Source organism: Asterias amurensis, chromosome 3 (assembly GCF_032118995.1).
Source record: "Asterias amurensis chromosome 3, ASM3211899v1".
Taxonomy (NCBI): Eukaryota; Metazoa; Echinodermata; class Asteroidea; order Forcipulatida; family Asteriidae; genus Asterias; species Asterias amurensis.
The window spans coordinates 9296198-9314209 of record NC_092650.1 but is presented as its reverse complement, the minus strand read 5'-3'; the positions used below and the strand labels follow the sequence as shown (position 1 = coordinate 9314209).

Sequence of the window (18012 nt, the reverse complement as noted above, 5' to 3'; positions counted from 1 at the left end):
TGTCAACCCCCACCTTTCAAGAGAGATTGATGACGCCACTGGATACATGTGTTTGGCAATCCTGCACAGTTACATTAGTACTACATAGTAAATGTTGTTGCATACAACGCAGCCCCCAACACAACCCTTTGCTTGTAAAGTCAACATGGCTGTTCAGACTTCAGTTTCCTGACAAAAATCTGGATTCACCCCTGCAAACTATTATAAGATGAAAATTACATCATCAGATCAATGTACCTGGAAAACAAAGTAAATAATGCAGAAATAAAAAAGAAGAAAAAATGGAAGGGAAATAGCAATGCTGTATCACAGTTTTGTCAATTAAAATCACTTTCTTATTCACCTTTCTGTAGGAGAAAATCAAAGTCAAAGATTCAACAGTCATACTTGAAGAAAGAGAATAGTTCACAATTCGAAAAAGTTGAGCAGAAATTCATTTCAGACACTGATCCTGTTGTGAATACTGGAAGTGTAGATGACACATCTCCCAGCCATGTTGCTGCATTGAGAAAAGCATTCAGTGCTGAAGAAAACAGGGCATACAGTAGACATGGACGTGAAATACTAAAGGTTGGTGGCAATTTCTTCTTATATCACTTACCTTTTTGATTGTTAATTCAAAATTACTTTTCTAAAGTATTTAGAAAGAAAGCAGCATGAAATCACTTTAATCAGGTAAACAAACAATGCATTCTGTTTTTGTGCATTGTCAAAGAATATATAGTCACTTGGTGCAACGGGCTTCCATTCCTCAAGAACTGGAACAGTCCCGGTTTGCAACACTGCCCTACCCTTGACAGCTTTCCCTCTCCTCGCGTTTCACTCTTATCTCAGTGCATGCCTGGATAGCAATAAGTTTCTGAAGTGGCACTGTATACCGATTTGTTTTATTTTGATAACTACCTCTTAGTTGGTTATTGCCAGAATATTTGTATACGTTTCTCGGGCACGTAAACAGAAGCCTGAAAAATCATGTATAAAGTTGCACACAGGATGCTGCCATTAGTTGTGTATGCACACCAGAACTAAACTGCGCCAATAAAGTATCTAAACACTTGCAAATTGTCAGATATATCGGAACCTGAAATAGTATGCCAAAAAATAATTATTCATTTCGAGTCACCGTTAATTTCTGCACATTTTGACACATGTTGTGTTGCGTTACGATGTTGTTTAGTGGATTTATGGACACTTGAGTGGCTTAAGGTCGAATTTCAAAAGTTGTAAAAGCCCCTATTCAAGCTAAATCGTTGTATTGTGACGAGTAAGATCAGCGTTTCTTTTGCCCACCTTTTATAAACGTTTTTTTTGGTCGCTTGTTTGATAAATCGGTTGTGATGAACATCAGCAATAATTGTCAGTAACCAAGCAAAGGGGTCAAAGATGGGAGGCATACAACAATATGGGTCAGTAAATGATGAAATGGCTACAGTGTACCAAGCTCAGGGAAATGGGGACGACCTGTCAAGGAGTGGCCGGCCGAGGGTGACTTCTGCAGCAGAAGAAAGTGAACAAGTCCATAAAGCCTGACAGCACTCTCGAGGGATTGCGACGCATCCTGATCAGGAAATGGCAGGGGATTGACCAGGTACAGATCAGAGGTCTCATTGGCAGTATGAGAAGACGACTCCTTGGCGTTCAGGACAGTGATGGAGGACACACTAAGAACTGAGGACAGGATATCAGCAGTTTTAAAGTTAAAGATACGGCAATAAATTTCATGGTCAAGTAAACGAAACGAGTTTGTGTCTTTTGATTTTGTCTGTGTGTGGTGCTTGTGCGAGTTCCCTTCTGGAATTGGGGTGAATAGGGGCTTTTGCAACTTTTGAAATTCGACCTTAAGCCACTCAAGTGCCCATAAATCCACCCAACAACATCGTAGCGCAACACAAGATGTGTCAAAATGTGCAGAAGTTAACGGTGAATAGAAATGAATAATTATTTTTGTTTATGCTATTTCAGGTTCCGATAAATCTGACCATTTGTAAGTGTTTAGATACTTTATTGGCGCAGTTTATTTATGGGGGTATATGACTAAGGACATAAACTTGAACCGGTAAGAAACATCTTCACATCGTCACAGAGAAGGCGACCCTCGGTTCACGCTTGCCACCATTACCTGTACCACACCACATAAATCCCGACCACTCTCAGCTGTGCAGATGGTTGTTTTTTTTCCTCCCACAACTCACACGGCCTGAGGATGTCCTGAAAATCAGTTCTGCTGGCTTTACTCATTAATTCTCTTTAACTCGTTAACTCTCTGACTGGCACTACTACTAAAGGCTCAATAGTGTTCATATTTCCAGAAAACATGGTAAATCCATAACAACATTATTACACGGAACAAAAACACTTCTAAACGGTTTATATTTGTTTAAGTCCCGTTCCTTCATTAATCCCTGTTGTCTTTTCAGGCTTTCCAGGGGAAGAAACACGACAAGAGACAGGCTTTGAACCCTACAAAGGAAGGTTACTTGGACAAATTAAGCAACACTAAGTCACCTCTCACTTCCTCATGGAATAGACGTTTTTTTGAGCTAACCACCAAAGGCCACCTGTATTACAGTAAGCGAAAAAATGAAAAGAATGTGGAGTCAATCTACTTACGCGGAGTTCCAGTTGCACTTGAAGATGATAAAACTTTGGTATTACAAACGGAAGAAAGATGTTACAAACTTCGAGCCAATTCACACAAAGAGGCACAAGAGTGGCTGGAATGTCTTCTGTTCTACACACACAAACCGGCAAATATACCCAAACGATCACCAACACCAAAGTCATTTGAAGGACAGTAAGTTCGCATCAGTTGCAAATGAAATATTGAATTTCATGACAAATAAAAGTGTACGTCAGTATAAAAGCTTAAGCATGTAAATTTAATGCTAGTATTAATTAATGTAATCGACTGAGGTAACTGGGCTTTGACAATGACTTTCACATGATCACCATTCACAACATAGCATTGTTGGATATTTAGATAATATATTGTAACCAATTTGGCTGTGTTGTGTATCTCAAAGCCTGCTTTTCCTAGTCTTGATTGTTTTATTTGTTTTTTTATCAATACTAGTTAAAGGATTTGGGTACTTTTTCAAAATGTCCATAGATTTACATTAAACTTAGAGGGTTTGAAGATAATGATAGTGGAAAGCTTCCTATTATCAAATATTACTGTCATGAAAAAACGTTTGTAAATGCTTAAAGGAACACGTTGCCTTGGATCGGACGAGTTGGTCTTTGAAAAGCGTTTGTAACCGTTTGCTATAAAATGCATATGATTAGAAATATATTTTTAAAGTAGAATATAATGATCCACAGAAGTATCACTCGAAATTGCGTGGTTTTCCTTTTACCTCGTCGACTAACACGGTCGGCCATTTATGGGAGTCAAATTTTTGACTCCCATAAATGGCTGGCCGTGTTAGTTCGCAAAGTAAAAGGAAAACCACGCAATTTCGAGGCAAATTTGTATGGATCATTATATTTTACTTTTAAGACATCTTTCTAACCATATGCATTTTAAAACAAACGGTTACAAACGCTTTTCAAAGACCAACTCGACCGGTCCAAGGCAACGTGTTCCTTTAATAGACCAAAATTACTTTCATGACATTGATTTACTCATTTCCCAAAAACTACAGCACCTCAGCACGTAATATTTCATGGAAGCTTTCTACTATCATTATCTTCAAACTGTAAGTTTAGTGTAAATCTGTGGACATTGTGTTTTTTGTCCTACAAAAAGTACCTAGACCCTTTCAAGGCAGGTAATAAAATATATTATTTGTCTCAAGCCGAGACCTGAGATATTTTAAATATAATTAATAAACACATTCAACTTATTCTTACTTTTGTATTGTGCAGTGTTACAGCTCTATGCTTTGGTCTTGTTCACAAATCGTTTAGACCCCAACAACATCTTTTACACATTTAAGGAAAACATATTCTAATTCCTATCAGCTATCATATTATGGCCGTCTTCTGTACAAATGAGTAAAGAAAACTTACCTAAGTATTTATGCAAAATGCTTTACTATCAAGTATCATCTTCAACTTCCTTTTTTAGACCACAACACTTCAAAGTTTACTATTAGCATTGTATGCTGAAAGATCAAATATATAATGTCATACTTTGAGCGCTGTCAAACAATTATATAGTTATAGCCACTCTTTTTAAACATAATTAAATCAGTATTAAGTAATTGCAGGTTACTAAACATCTACATTTTCTTGGTGCGTTTTATAAAATTAATTAAAAGTCCCATGAAAGTTGTTTGTATTGTCAACAAAACAAAATTAAGATTGGAACATGTAGCCCTAAAAGGGGACAAACTGGCGACGCAGACCTAAAGGAATATGCCCTCAGTCAACGCGTTGTGATCAACACATAGGAAACTTATGTAACGTAAAGTTATGTTGAACATCTCCTGACGTTTGGCTTGTGTTGTGTGAAAAATGTTGTCAATGTGTGGGATGCTGTTATAACTTAAGATTGTGTAAGTATGTTAAAAAATACCACTACAGAACATTTGAACACATGTTTTTGTCTTAAAACAGTAGATGTTACAAAAAAAAGGTCAACTAATTGTTGATATAATGATGTCACGCAGAGAGCGACATGTGTTTGTGAGACATGAGATAGATCAACATACTTCAGCCACGGTTAGTATTTTGAACTTAGTAAACCAAATTACAATGTGATGTCGCTATAACCATATAATTGGAGTTCTCAGACCTGTGAAAATTGCAACCTGTTTGTTTGTGCATACGACGAGATACACCTTTAACAATTACCAATAGTGTCCAGTGTCTTTTATGTTGTACAGTGATGTGCATAACATTATTTATAGGGTCAAGAGAAATCATAACAAATCTAAAGAGATAAATGATGTTAAATTAGCATCGGGGATTAAAGAATAATTACTTTTGTTTTTTTACCCATACACCGGTATGTGTGTTAGCACTGTATACTCAGTACTTTTCCCGAGTCCTGTGAAAAAATATCACAGGCATGTTACTCGGGTGGGATTCGAACCCACGACCCTTGAAATTCTAGAGCAGTGTCTTACCAACTAGACTACCGAGGTTGCGGTACCCGCTGCCAAAAACATAGGATTCGAACTGCCTCTACTACCGGGCAACACACATCGGTGTATGGGTAAAAAAAAAAAAAAAAACTAAATCTAAAGATGCATAGATAAGTGTTTTGTAATAAATGATTATCATGAGAGAGTTGCTTTGGTTGTAATGAAGCAAACAAATATCACATTGCATTAAATTTAACTAAATTTCATACTAATGCCTTCGACTTTAAATCTTTTAAATAATTAATTTCAATAATTGTATTTTAAATATTAGCTTTGTTTTCAGTAGGCGCTGATGTTGTATTTAATATGGCCTGTATGAAGATCGTTCCATTGATAAATCAAACTGTAATGATTGAATTTTTAGAACTGAACAGATTTAATATTTTAATTCCTTATAGACAAGATTTCTCTTACCATCACCATCTGCCCAGACTATGATAATCTTTGTTCCGGTATTTTTTGGGAAACCATCAGGAAAATTAAGAAACATAAGCACATGGTTTTGGTTTTTTAATTGTTGATGTGTTGGCTATGTTTAACTGCTATGATAATGAGACAGGTGAAAACGCACGGTTTCAAGTTGCTCTTGCACTGATTTTACCTTTTACCATGATTTCTCTTTCTCATAAATATTGTCATTCATGCCATAATGCATTGCATTGCGTCGGAGGTAAATTTCTTGGACAAATTCTTAAATGCACCCTAGCCCTTTTCACTGCTATCATATTCCCCAATGTTGCCCCTGTGAAATAACGGCCGTCCTGTTCACACTATGATCGCTATACCCTTGATCTACCCCGGTAAATGAGCATACCCTGTGATTAGTCTCCTCTGCTTATGCAGTATAGGAATAGTAGCGCTAATTAAACCCTGGGGTGTTCTTCCAAAGTGCAGCTGGAACCATGTGGAAAAGGGACACAGTGTGAATGTGTGCCAGGGTAACTGTGGGGTTAAATAAAGTCACGTGCCTTCCCAGGGCTGTATTTCCCATGGATAAGAGATACGTTGTGAAAAGGGCTTTAGAGTCAAGAAACTACCAGTAGCACTAGACTCATTTTACATTATTCATTTGCATTGACAGTTGTAACATGTTTATTCATAAGCTAAGTCAGCACTGGTGCCGATTTCATAAATCCTAGCTCGGGTTAGGACGAGTAAAAATCCTAACTTGGGATGGGTTCATACATCTCGTCATGATTACAGAACACAACTCGTCCTAAGTCCTAAGATTAATCCTTAGTAAGGAAGAGTTTGGTGAAATCGATGGCAGGAATGCGGGGCATTTTTCAGTTCTTTATTGGTTTTCTAAAGATATCCTTCTGCTGAGAAGCAAAAGTGCCAAAATATTTAATTTTGTACTACACTGGCTGCGTGCGGTTTCCATGCACTGTGGAAATGTGGAAAAATAAAAAACATTGCCTGTTACGTTTAGATTCTGTTTTCCGATGTGTTGTTTTTTTAGCCTGTAAGAGTACTACATCAGCATGATGGTCCTATTGTTTAATAGCTTAAAAGCAGTGGTGGTGGCCATAATGCATTTCACTTTTACATCCATTGTCACTTGACTGATACAATTATGTCTGTTTATGACCATAAAGCTAGGACCATGTTAGGACATTATGACCACATCCATGTGTAAGGACACGTGGGTGGATGGAATACGGTGCCCTGCATGGGGGTAGAAGAATGATGAATCATACATAAGACATATTGACAAGCGCGTGTAATTGATGATAAAGAGACTGAAGTGCTTTCTGCTTAATACATACTGTTTATGGAAAGTTTTTAGAAACAAAAACGAATTAAACCAAATTATAGTCACTAGCGGGATGGCTCTACGTATAAAATGCTGTGTAGCGTTGTGTACAGTGGAGGGTTTAAAGTGGCTGGGCAGGGTCACAATGGAAAATCACTGTTGCAAACCACCCATCCAAAGTTAAGACAAATCTTAGTGCTTTGTGAAATCGTAAACTTACCAATGTCCGTCTTTTTTCCGTTTTGGCATTATTAATAATGTCAATCCCATCCCAGTGTTTTCCAGTTTCCAGCTGGTCCCGATAGTGGTTCTTTCCAAGTCCGGTTTAAATCCCGTTTCGTTTATTTTGTTCCCGTTCAGTTTATTATTTTCCTGTCCTGTATTGTTTTCAAGTCCCCCTCCCCCTCCCCCCCCCCTCACCAGCCTCGTTCATTTTTCCCCACTTGCTTTCCCACCGTGTGCCCCCTTCCGTATCCCATCCCATATCTTACCCACGCCTCCGCGCCTCCATCAAACCTAATTTAGAAGTCGGAGCTTAATACAGAATTGTGATGTTGGTGCTTTTTCTTTTGTGTTTAATTTTTTTTAGGGGTGGGGATTTTAAACAAAACCAATCCGAAACGTAATTTTATCAGGTGGCGATTCCGGTAATCCAAGTAATAAAATTAAAGAATGTGTTCAAAAGGTTGTTGTACTTATCTAGTCTAGACAACACAAGTTATAAATTATATGGAAACTGAACAATCATTGTTTAATTCAGTGTATTCTGGGAATTAGCCTATTCATTTAGCACGCATTTTCAACTTCGATCCCACGGTACGATTGTACAGCAGCTACAACACACTGTTAAGAGATGACCCAAGAGATGTTGGACAAGTTTCCGTATGGCGCCACCACTTTTTCATTCGATATGAAATAACATGTAATATAGTATCTTATTTACCTCAATGAGATATCCCTTTTTGTAAAAATGTGTGAAAAGGTGGTGGCGCCGTACGGAAAGTAATCCGAAATGCATTCCTTTTTATGAAAAAAACACCGTTCATTTTACATGTTTTAAGACATGAACTCATCAATTAACCTGACATCACATGCGTACGTCCGTAGGTAGCCCACCTTGTTGAGCTGTTATTATACTGGCTCCGCTTTTAACATCGGTCTCATCAATTGATCTCCACTATACTGACTACGCGATTTCCAGAGTTGACTATTAAAAAAAAAACAAGATGGCCGCTCTTCCCTTTTCCCTGCCCGGGGAATAAACTTTTTAATTTTCGAGCTCCCGAAAAGCCGAATTAGCGTGATTACTTCTTGCGGATACCCCACCCGAGTTTGCCGGTGCAAATATGAACCCAATCAATATTTTACTTTGGCGGTAATCGACGATTTTTGGTCAAATTATGACGTCACTTTTGCACCAAAAAGTTGTAATTCCCTAGGTTTTGCGAGTTTTGCATGACTCCACACAGGAAAGTTGTTCAGGATGCTCAACTTGATCGAGTTGCACCGTCAAAACGCGTTTTCCAGAGTTGACTATTAGAAAAACAAGATGGCCGCTCTTCCCTTTTCCCTGCCTGGGGAATAACCTTTTTAATTTTCGAGGCACCCCGAAAAGCCGAATTAGCGTGATTTCTTCTTGCGGATACCCCACTCGAGTGTGCCGGTGCAAATTTGAACCCCGTCAATATTTTACTTTGGCGGTAATCAACGATTTTTGGTCAAATTATGACGTCACTTTTGCACCAAAAAGTTGTAATTCCCTAGGTTTTTCGAATTTTGCATGTCTCCACACAGGAAAGTTGTTCAGGATGCTCAACTTGGTCGATTTGCACCGTCAAAACGCGATTTCCAGAGTTGACTATTAGAAAAACAAGATGGCCGCTCTTCCCTTTTCCCTGCCCGGGGAATAACCTTTTTAATTTTCGAGGCACCCCGAAAAGCCGAATTAGCGTGATTACTTCTTGCGGATACCCCACCCGAGTGTGCCGGTGCAAATTTGAAGCACGCCAATGTTTTACTTTGGCGGTAATCGACGATTTTTGGTCAAGTTATGACGTAACTTTTGCACAAAAAAGTTGTAATTCCCAAGGTTTTGCTAATTTTGCATGACTCCACACAGAAAAGTTGTTCAGGATGCTCAATTTGGTCGATTTGCACCGTCAAAACGCGATTTCCAGAGTTGACTATTAGAAAAACAAGATGGCCGCTCTTCCCTTTTACCTGGCCGGGGAATAACCTTTTTAATTTTCGAGGCACCCCGAAAAGCCGAATTAGCGTGATTTCTTCTTGCGGATACCCCACTCGAGTGTGCCGGTGCAAATTTGAACCCCGTCAATATTTTACTTTGGCGGTAATCAACGATTTTTGGTCAAATTATGACGTCACTTTTGCACCAAAAAGTTGTAATTCCCTAGGTTTTTCGAATTTTGCATGTCTCCACACAGGAAAGTTGTTCAGGATGCTCAACTTGGTCGATTTGCACCGTCAAAACGCGATTTCCAGAGTTGACTATTAGAAAAACAAGATGGCCGCTCTTCCCTTTTCCCTGCCCGGGGAATAACCTTTTTAATTTTCGAGGCACCCCGAAAAGCCGAATTAGCGTGATTACTTCTTGCGGATACCCCACCCGAGTGTGCCGCTGCAAATTTGAACCACGACACTGTTTTACTTTGGCGGTAATCGACGATTTTTGGTCAATATATGACGTAACTTTTGCACCAAAAGGTTGTAATTCCCAAGGTTTTGCGAATTTTGCATGACTCCACACAGGAAAGTTGTCAGGATGCTCAACTTGGTCGATTTGCACCGTCAAAACGCGATTTCCAGAGTTGATTATTAGAAAACAACAAGGCCGTTCTTCCCTTTTACTTGGCCGGGGAATAACCTTTTTAATTTTCGTGGCACCCCGAAAAGCCGAATTAGCGTGATTACTTCTTGCGGATACCCCACCCGAGCGTGACGGTGCAAATTTAAAGCACGCCAATGTTTTACTTTGGCGGTAATCGACGATTTTTGGTCATTATATGACGTCACTTTTGCACCAAAAAGTTGTAATTCCCTAGGTTTTGCGAATTTTGCATGACTCCACACAGGAAAGTTGTTCAGGATGCTCAACTTGATCGATTTGCACCGTCAAAACGCGATTTCCAGAGTTGACTATTAGAAAAACAAGATGGCCGCTCTTCCTTTTTCCCTGCCCAGGGAATAACCTTTTTAATTTTCGAGGCACCCCGAAAAGCCGAATTAGCGTGGTTACTTCTTGCGGATACCCCACTCGAGTGTGCCGGTGCAAATTTGAACCCAGTCAATGTTTTACTTTGGCGGTAATCGACGATTTTTGGTCAAATTATGACGTCACTTTTGCACCAAAAAGTTGTTATTCACTAGGTTTTGCGAATTTTGCATGACTCCACACAGGAAAGTTGTTCAAGATGCTCAACTTGGTCGATTTGCACCGTTAAAACGCGATTTCCAGAGTTGAATATTAGAAAAACAAGATGGCCGCTCTTACATTTTCCCTGACCGGAGAATAACTTTTTAATTTTCGAGCCACCCCGAAAAGCCGAATTAGCGTGATTACTTCTTGCGGATACCCCACCCGAGTGTGCCGGTGCAAATTTGAACCCCGTCAATGTTTTACTTTAGCGGTAATCGACGACTTTTGGTCAAACTATGACGTCACTTTTGCACCAAAAAGTTGGTATTCCCAAGGTTTTGCGAATTTTGCACGACTCCACACAGGAAAGTTGTTCAAGATGCTCAACTTGGTCGATTTGCACCGTCAAAACGCGATTTCCAGAGTTGACTATTAGAAAAACAAGATGGCCGCTCTTCCCTTTTCCCTACCCGGGGAATAAACTTTTTAATTTTCGAGATCCCGAAAAGCCGAAGTAGCGTGATTACTTCTTGCGGATACCCCACCCGAGTGTGCCGGTGCAAATTTGAACCCAGTCAATGTTTCACCTTGGCGGTAATCGACGATTTTTGGTCAAATTATGACGTCACTTTTGCACCAAAAAGTTGTAATTCCCAAGGTTTTGCGAATTTTGCATGTCTCCACACAGAAAAGTTGTTCAGGATGCTCAACTTGGTCGATTTGCACCGTCAAAACGCGATTTCCAGAGTTGAATTTAAAAAAACAAAGATGGCCGCTCTTCCCTTTTCCCTGCCCGGGGAATAAACTTTTGAATTTTCGAGCCACCCCGAAAAGCCGAATTAGCGTGATTACTTCTTGCGGATACCCCACCCGAGTGTGCCGGTGCAAATTTGCAAAAAAGGTTCTTTAAAAACCAAAACAACGGAAATTGTAGTGCACCTCGAGCTCTCTATGTTTTTCATTATAACTGTAATGGTCTGTTGTTGGGTTACCCGACTCTCTTCAATGGATTCAAAACTCTGCTGCAAGACTTGTTACTTATACTCGTTCACATGAACCCATTTCTAGAGCAACGTTTAGTGCAGGCCTAATTACCGAGATTACTATGAAATAGCTATGAAAGAAAAAACACCCTTGTCACACGAAGTTATGGCTTTCTGATGCTTGATTTCGAGACCTCAAATTCTAAACTGGAGGTCTCGAAATCAAATTTGTGGAAAATTACTTCTTTCTCGAAAACTACGTCACTTCAGAGGGAGCCGTTTCTCACAATGTTTTATACTATCAGCCTCTCCACATTACTCGTTACCAAGTAAGGTTTTATGCTAATAATTATTTTGAGTATTTACCAATAGTGTCCACTGCCTTTAAATAATGTTGAACAGTAATGTTATGTTGTGTTTATGTTTTATGTTGACGCAGTTTCCGTGTAGTGTTGAATAAATTCCGCTTTGGCGTGCCATACACGAGGGAACAAAATATTTATTTCGAGGAAACGAAATAATTATTTCGAAGGAACGAAATATTATTTCGCGGTAACGAAAAAATAAAGAAAAATAACTATGTCCCTTTAGGGGGTCCGGAAATATGTGGTTTATTTATTGAATAATTTAATTTAATAATTATTCATAACCTGACAAGTCAAGAAATACATTTAAAGGAAAAAAAACATCTATAACTTTAAAGTAAAAGTTCATAAAGCTCCTAGTTATCGTTAACTTTATAAAGAAGAAGTTGCTTTTTGTATTTCTTCTTACAAACTCTAATTGAGGTTAATGCTGGGCACGAAGATCAAATTTTATTCCAAAGGAGGGCGAGGTCCCTGATATCTTACAGTTGAAAGGTGGAGAGTTGTCCCATGGTTGTCCCAAATTTAATTAGATGAAGTTTATCTGAAGCCCTAGTGTTGTATGTATGAATGTCAGTGTTCCTTACAAACAGATTTCTAATATTCAACGGTAGAGATACAGTTTTTTCAAAGTTATACATTAAAGACTCACACATATGGTATTTACAGATAATGTGTTGAATTTGACAAAAAGCGGTCCAGAGTGATCTCTGGGGCCAGACCCATTAATTAATCTTAAGGATTTTTTTGTACAACAAACAACTTCTCAAGGAATGTTTTGTGGGTGTTACCCTAGGCAAGTATACAATACTGTAGACATGACAATATGGAAAGCAAAATATAAGGAGGAACATAATGTTTAAGCTTTCTAATGATGCCAAGGTTGCGGGAAATTAAAGGGAGAACTTTCCGACAATGATTTTTCCATGTAAGCTTATCGTCAATGACGACACCCAAGAATGTACATGAATTTACCTGTTCAATAACATTATTATTGAGGCGAATATTAACGTTTTTATCTATAGATTTATTTGTAAAAACCATCGCATGTGTTTTCTTTAAGTTCAACGATAATCTATTACACGTAAACCATTCACAAACGTTAGCTAATTCATTGTTCATAAGGGTAACCGCGTCATTTTTTTTGTCCACTATCAAAAATGTTTGTATCATCTGCAAATAGGATAAATTTCAAAAGTTGGGTAGAATTACAGATGTCATTATTAGAAATAATATGGGTCAGTGTCAACACCTCGAGTTTTGTGGCAAAGTCTGTATGTAGTTTCTCAAATTTAGTGTGTTTCCCATGCCATGCGGGCTTTCTCAGTTTGATAGATACATCTAATACAAACTTAACCAATACTATTTGAGGGAGATCCGAGCACAAAGTTTTGTTATGAAAATGGTATGAATATTTGAACCTTATTAAAGGCAGTGGATACTATTGGTAGGCTCTCCATGTTGTTCGTCCTCTTTAGGACGTCCTCTTTAGTGTCCTTCTGAAAACATCATTGTAACACAGAAGGGGGACGTGTATTATTTAGCCACAAAGTGTAAATAAGCATTTTTTTTGCGTCAAGAAATTGTTTTTTTATTTTTTATAGTGGTTTACAATAACTATCTCCATTTGCAGTGGTACGTAGTTACCCATTTTCCCCACAGGTTCCTCCACACCTATTTTTAATATCATCCTACCTTTGATCTTGTTATTCTTTAATTGACTTGCATCATGATGCAACTTGTTCTCTAATCCTACCCTTTCATGTTTCCCTGCATTGTTATACCATGGAGGAATAATACACAAGGAGTTTGAACAGCCCGCTAAGCCCCCACATATCAATGGATTGTCGTTGTCACCATGGATGATTAAGTTCTCTTGTGCACAGGGTCTGTTACCGCTTTGGACTGCACAGTGGAGAAATTACTCGTTTGTGTTTTTTAATAGTACATAATTCCGAACAAACGAACAAAACATTAATTGCATGCGCAGTAGCTCTATACCACATGTACATGTTAGCTTTATTGTCCGTTCGATGTGCAGTGAGATTCTGATTCTGCTTTCAGAAGGAAAGTTACGTTGATATTCTGGTAATACAATTATTGATATATGACTGAAATAGTGCTTAAATACTTCTTGGATTTTGATAACTTTGGGCCGATTTTGGCGGTTAAAAATGACGGTCTTTGCTCAGTGAGCCCTTTGTCTACGCATTCGTGCAGACATTTATGAGTTGCGTTGTGGAGCAATTTTTGTTGGGGTGCGAATGAAAATCTGACTTTTTCAAAAACATCGTACTACGCCACTACGGTCCTACTAAAAGCCGACAACAAGCCGACAACGCCGACAACAAGTCCAGAGCGCCGCCAACATGCAGCCAACAAGTTTTAAAAACCTAAAAAATGGTTCAAAAAACGTGTTTGGACAAGACCATTATGATACAGGTAGATTTAGCACTTGTCAACAACAGAGGGCGGGCTTCATGTGAAGACCCTCACTGCAGTGTGCACAGTGCATTACGCCCGCCCTCTATTGCTAAATCTGACTTACCCGCATCATAATGGACTGGTCTAGACACGATTTTAAGCCAAGATGGCGTCCGACTGTTTTCCGTGAAAGTGCAGGGTTTTTTTCTGGTTAAAAATTCACACTTTTCGTAAAGTTTTTCCATTAAATTTATGTTTATATTACAGAACACACATAGTTCTAGTATACATGTATCTATGGTTTATTTGCCATTTTTTAGGTATTTAAAACTTGTTGTCGGCTTGTTGTCGGCTTTTAGTAGGACCCGGCCGCTATGATGCACGCAATGCATGACGTAATCTTTTATTACATTTTGTGCAAGCGCAAACAGAGAGACAGCTTTTGTCGCATGCGGTTAGGAAATCTGTGGCGGTACCAGACCTTTGACGTTTGATCTTCTGTTCGTTGTAACTCCTTGTGTATTATTCCTCTATGGTTATACATCGGTGCATTTACCACTTTTATGGTCCAGTAATCCATCCTCTCATACCAAACATCCTTTATCACCACCACTTTACTCCTATTGGTTCATAGCCACCAATTGTTTCTAGAATAGAAACTTTGATTGGCTGTAATTTTCCAAATTTTTCTGGATCCTTCCCCTAATCCCTTAATCCCTTTCCCCTCTTTTTTCTATATATGGATATGTATTTGTTTGTACTTGTTCCATGCCTCTGAATAAGGTCCGGTTTGGATCGAAAGCTAAGACCATCTACCCTACTCATTATACATATATCTAACAGTAAAAAAAAAAAAATGTACAAATGATAATAAAATAAAGTAAATTAATAAATACAAAATGAAGTAAATCAATAAATTACAACCTTAAGACAGTTATTTTAGAACACAATTTAAATTCTAGACCCACTCCTGTTCTGTCAGAAGTTTGACTTCTTTCCCTTTACAAGTAATATACAATATAAACAATGTTATTAAAAATCAGATAACATAATACACATTATACAGTTTCATATAAGCCTTCACTTCTATTTTTCTATCTGGATTTTGTTAGGTGGGAAACAGAAGCGATAGGTTTGTGTACACTAATGGGAAATGTTTTACAAATGTTTTTAAGCGAACTTTGTTGTGAACAGTTTTTAGATATTTGCTCATTTTATTTATGTCCTATATGCATACTTGTTTGAGTTATGAGACCCATTTATACCTTGACTAAGGTTCACAAGGTGAAGAGTTGCAATCTGGAGCATTCAATGGCAAAAATATTCAAGCAAGTACATGTAGCCATTCAATGTTAAAAAGTTTTGATCTTTTTTCGAAATTGTGGGTGACTATTGACTATTATGAATTGACTATTATGAATGGCCCCCAAATAGCCAAGCATGCAACCCAACCACATGCTGGTAACACAATGACTGGAGGCTGGTGCACCACACCAAGCTACCAGGACACTTCCATGAAAAGAACAACTGTATACATTAAGAGGCAGTTATGTGGATAAAGTACTGTAGATCCAACTCCTTCACATACAAGTGTGGTTAGAATTCCTTTATTGACCAGTGTGGCTAACTCTGATATTAACGAGTGTGGCTAACTCCTTTATTACACTAGATCCCGAAAGCCGGATCAGACCCGGATCGAATCCGGCAAGGTGGATTAACGGCTAGTGTAAACGCAAAAATGCCGGGCCAGACCCGGGTCCGTATCCAGCAATTTCAATCCACCTTTCGAGGAGGGTTGAATCCAGCAATTGGTGGATTAAGGTCCGGCAATGTGGATTCAAATACAGGTGTAAAAGCAAAGGTGGCTTAGACACGGCAATTTGAGGTGGCCATTTCCGGTTTCGTTGGGAGTGGCGCGCTTTTCTCTTTGCCGAATATTATTTGTGAGCGTCTTCGTTGTTGTGATGGATGGCATGCACAGTGCACATGGACTATGCGTGTGTGAAACATTTTGTTGTTTTCAGTCTCCTAAATACATACATTGCTACCTTCTGAGCTTGCTTTGTTGCTGTATTTGGTTTAAGTTGCTATCTACATGTATTCTACCTCCATTGTCATTGTTGTCTGAAACATTTACACGTTTTAGAGGAGTAAATCAAATGATTTTCGAGAGTGAACTTTTCGAAATATCCCAACAATCTTGACAACTTTATCTCGTTTGAGAAGTTGTACACACGTTCTCATTATTGCGTTCGAACAAATAATTTGCAACGTTACCATATAACGAGATCGAGCACATGTACAAATGTTTGGGTACGAAAACTAGGTTTTGTCAGGTTCCCTGAACGACATTATAATAACATGTCTGATCAATTGCTACAACTGAATTGGTGCCAGACTGATTTACTCGACGCTCCGGCCGAGTACAAAAATCTTCACATAATACTTTTCGTTTTCGCCAATAATTACAGATCGCTCCGTCATTTATCTTTGTTGATGTACTTGTACCTTGAAGAAAATATGGCACTAAAATCGTGACCCTTGAGCTCTTTCCGAGGAACGGTGACGTCAGTGCCAATAAACATCCTGTTCAAAAGTGTAATCGGAGCCGGATTAAGCACTGGTGTAAATGCGACACTGGATCGTGATCTACGGTCGTAAAAAGATGCAGAATGTCAATCCACCTTTCTGGATCTAGTGTAAACGCGGTCTTACTCCTTTATTGACCAGTGAATACCAACTCTTTTATTGACCAGTGTTGCCTACTCTTTTATTAACCAGTGTTGCTAACTTTGACCAACTCATGTACTGACAAACTTACTATTCATATTTATATTTATAGTTACTCTACCAGTGGCCAATTTATTAACCGATCAGTGTGGCTACTTTCTGCATAAAGTGCATTAAACATCTTGATCAGTGTGATTGCATGCCAAGAATAGCTACATGTATGATAAATAACTTGAGTCTTTTATCCTGTTAATTTTAGTTGCTGTTTGAGCTTGAAAAAAAACTTGACTGCATCATGCTTGATGAAGGTTCTTCATGTCTGGCAGTACTGTACTTCGGTACTTCTTCTCAAGCTTGGTCATATAGTCAACATGCAGCCTGACATGAAAGCCTTCAATACTGTTTTCCTGTAATATTAACCAAATACCGTTTGTGTCAATGCCTTAGATTAAGTCGTGTAACCATAACTTCTGTGACTGAAACAATACAAATTAAAATATAAATTGCAGGTTCTTCAAAGTTATTTGAAAGGTTGACAAAAGGATATTGTGAGAAACGGCTCCCTCTGAAGTGCCATAGTTTTCAAGAAAGAAGTAATTTTCCATAAATTTGATTTCGAGACCTCAAGTTTAGAACTTGAGGTCTTGAAATCAACCATCTAAACGCACACAACTTCGTGTGACAAGGGTTATTTTTTTTTCATTATTATCTCGCAACTTCGATGACTGATCGAGCTCAATTTTTCACAGGTTTGTTATTTTATGCATATGTTGAGATACACCAACTGTGAAGGCTAATCTTTGACAATTACCAATAGTGTCCACTGCCTTTAAGACATTAAAATGTTTTGATTGATTGCTCACCTTCAAGAATACCTGCAGTTGTTGTGTCTGTGTATGCAACAAAAGTCTTTGCTGAAGAAAGTGTAGTACAGCAACACACATATACACTTGGTAATCGACACCCATCACAATGCAGAGTGCTATGTACTGGCTAATATCTGTCCAGTCCAAGTAGTTCCAGAAACATTGACGTAGCCATTGCTGGCAAATCTAAACATAAAAGTGACATACAAGTAAACAAGCAAGAGAATTGGAAGTTCAATCCACTGCAAGAGCACTACTTTGAAAGTCAAACTAACATGGGCCCAATTTCATGGCTCTGCTTATTGCGATATTATACGCTTATGATCACGATTCCCCGCTACGTGCAAGTGCCGAATTTCTGTGATAGCCCTGTAAGCGTAGAATACCTAGAAACGAACGCACAGAATTCCCTACTTCCGTAA

General features: G+C 38.6%; 2 protein-coding genes across 6 annotated transcripts in view; one reads left to right on the top strand and one right to left on the bottom strand.

The window, feature by feature from the left end:
* The window catches only part of LOC139934447 (uncharacterized), an 80562-nt gene extending 77327 nt beyond the window's left edge, over positions 1-3235 (top strand). Inside the window, exons 23-24 of the mRNA XM_071928691.1 lie at positions 354-570; positions 2418-3235. Of these exons, the coding sequence (XP_071784792.1) occupies positions 354-570; positions 2418-2798 (598 nt within the window). The 3' untranslated portion in view covers positions 2799-3235. The remainder of the gene's footprint in view (positions 1-353; positions 571-2417) is intronic.
* Positions 3236-11817: 8582 nt separating this feature from the next.
* Positions 11818-18012, bottom strand: part of LOC139934446 (protein broad-minded-like) — a 91614-nt gene continuing 85419 nt past the window's right edge. For all 5 annotated transcript variants that reach the window (XM_071928685.1, XM_071928689.1, XM_071928686.1 and 2 more), the window contains 2 exons: positions 17588-17776; positions 11818-17131 (listed from right to left, as the gene is read on the bottom strand). In XM_071928685.1, coding sequence (XP_071784786.1) covers positions 17018-17131; positions 17588-17776 — 303 coding nt within the window. In that variant the 3' untranslated portion in view covers positions 11818-17017. The remainder of the gene's footprint in view (positions 17132-17587; positions 17777-18012) is intronic.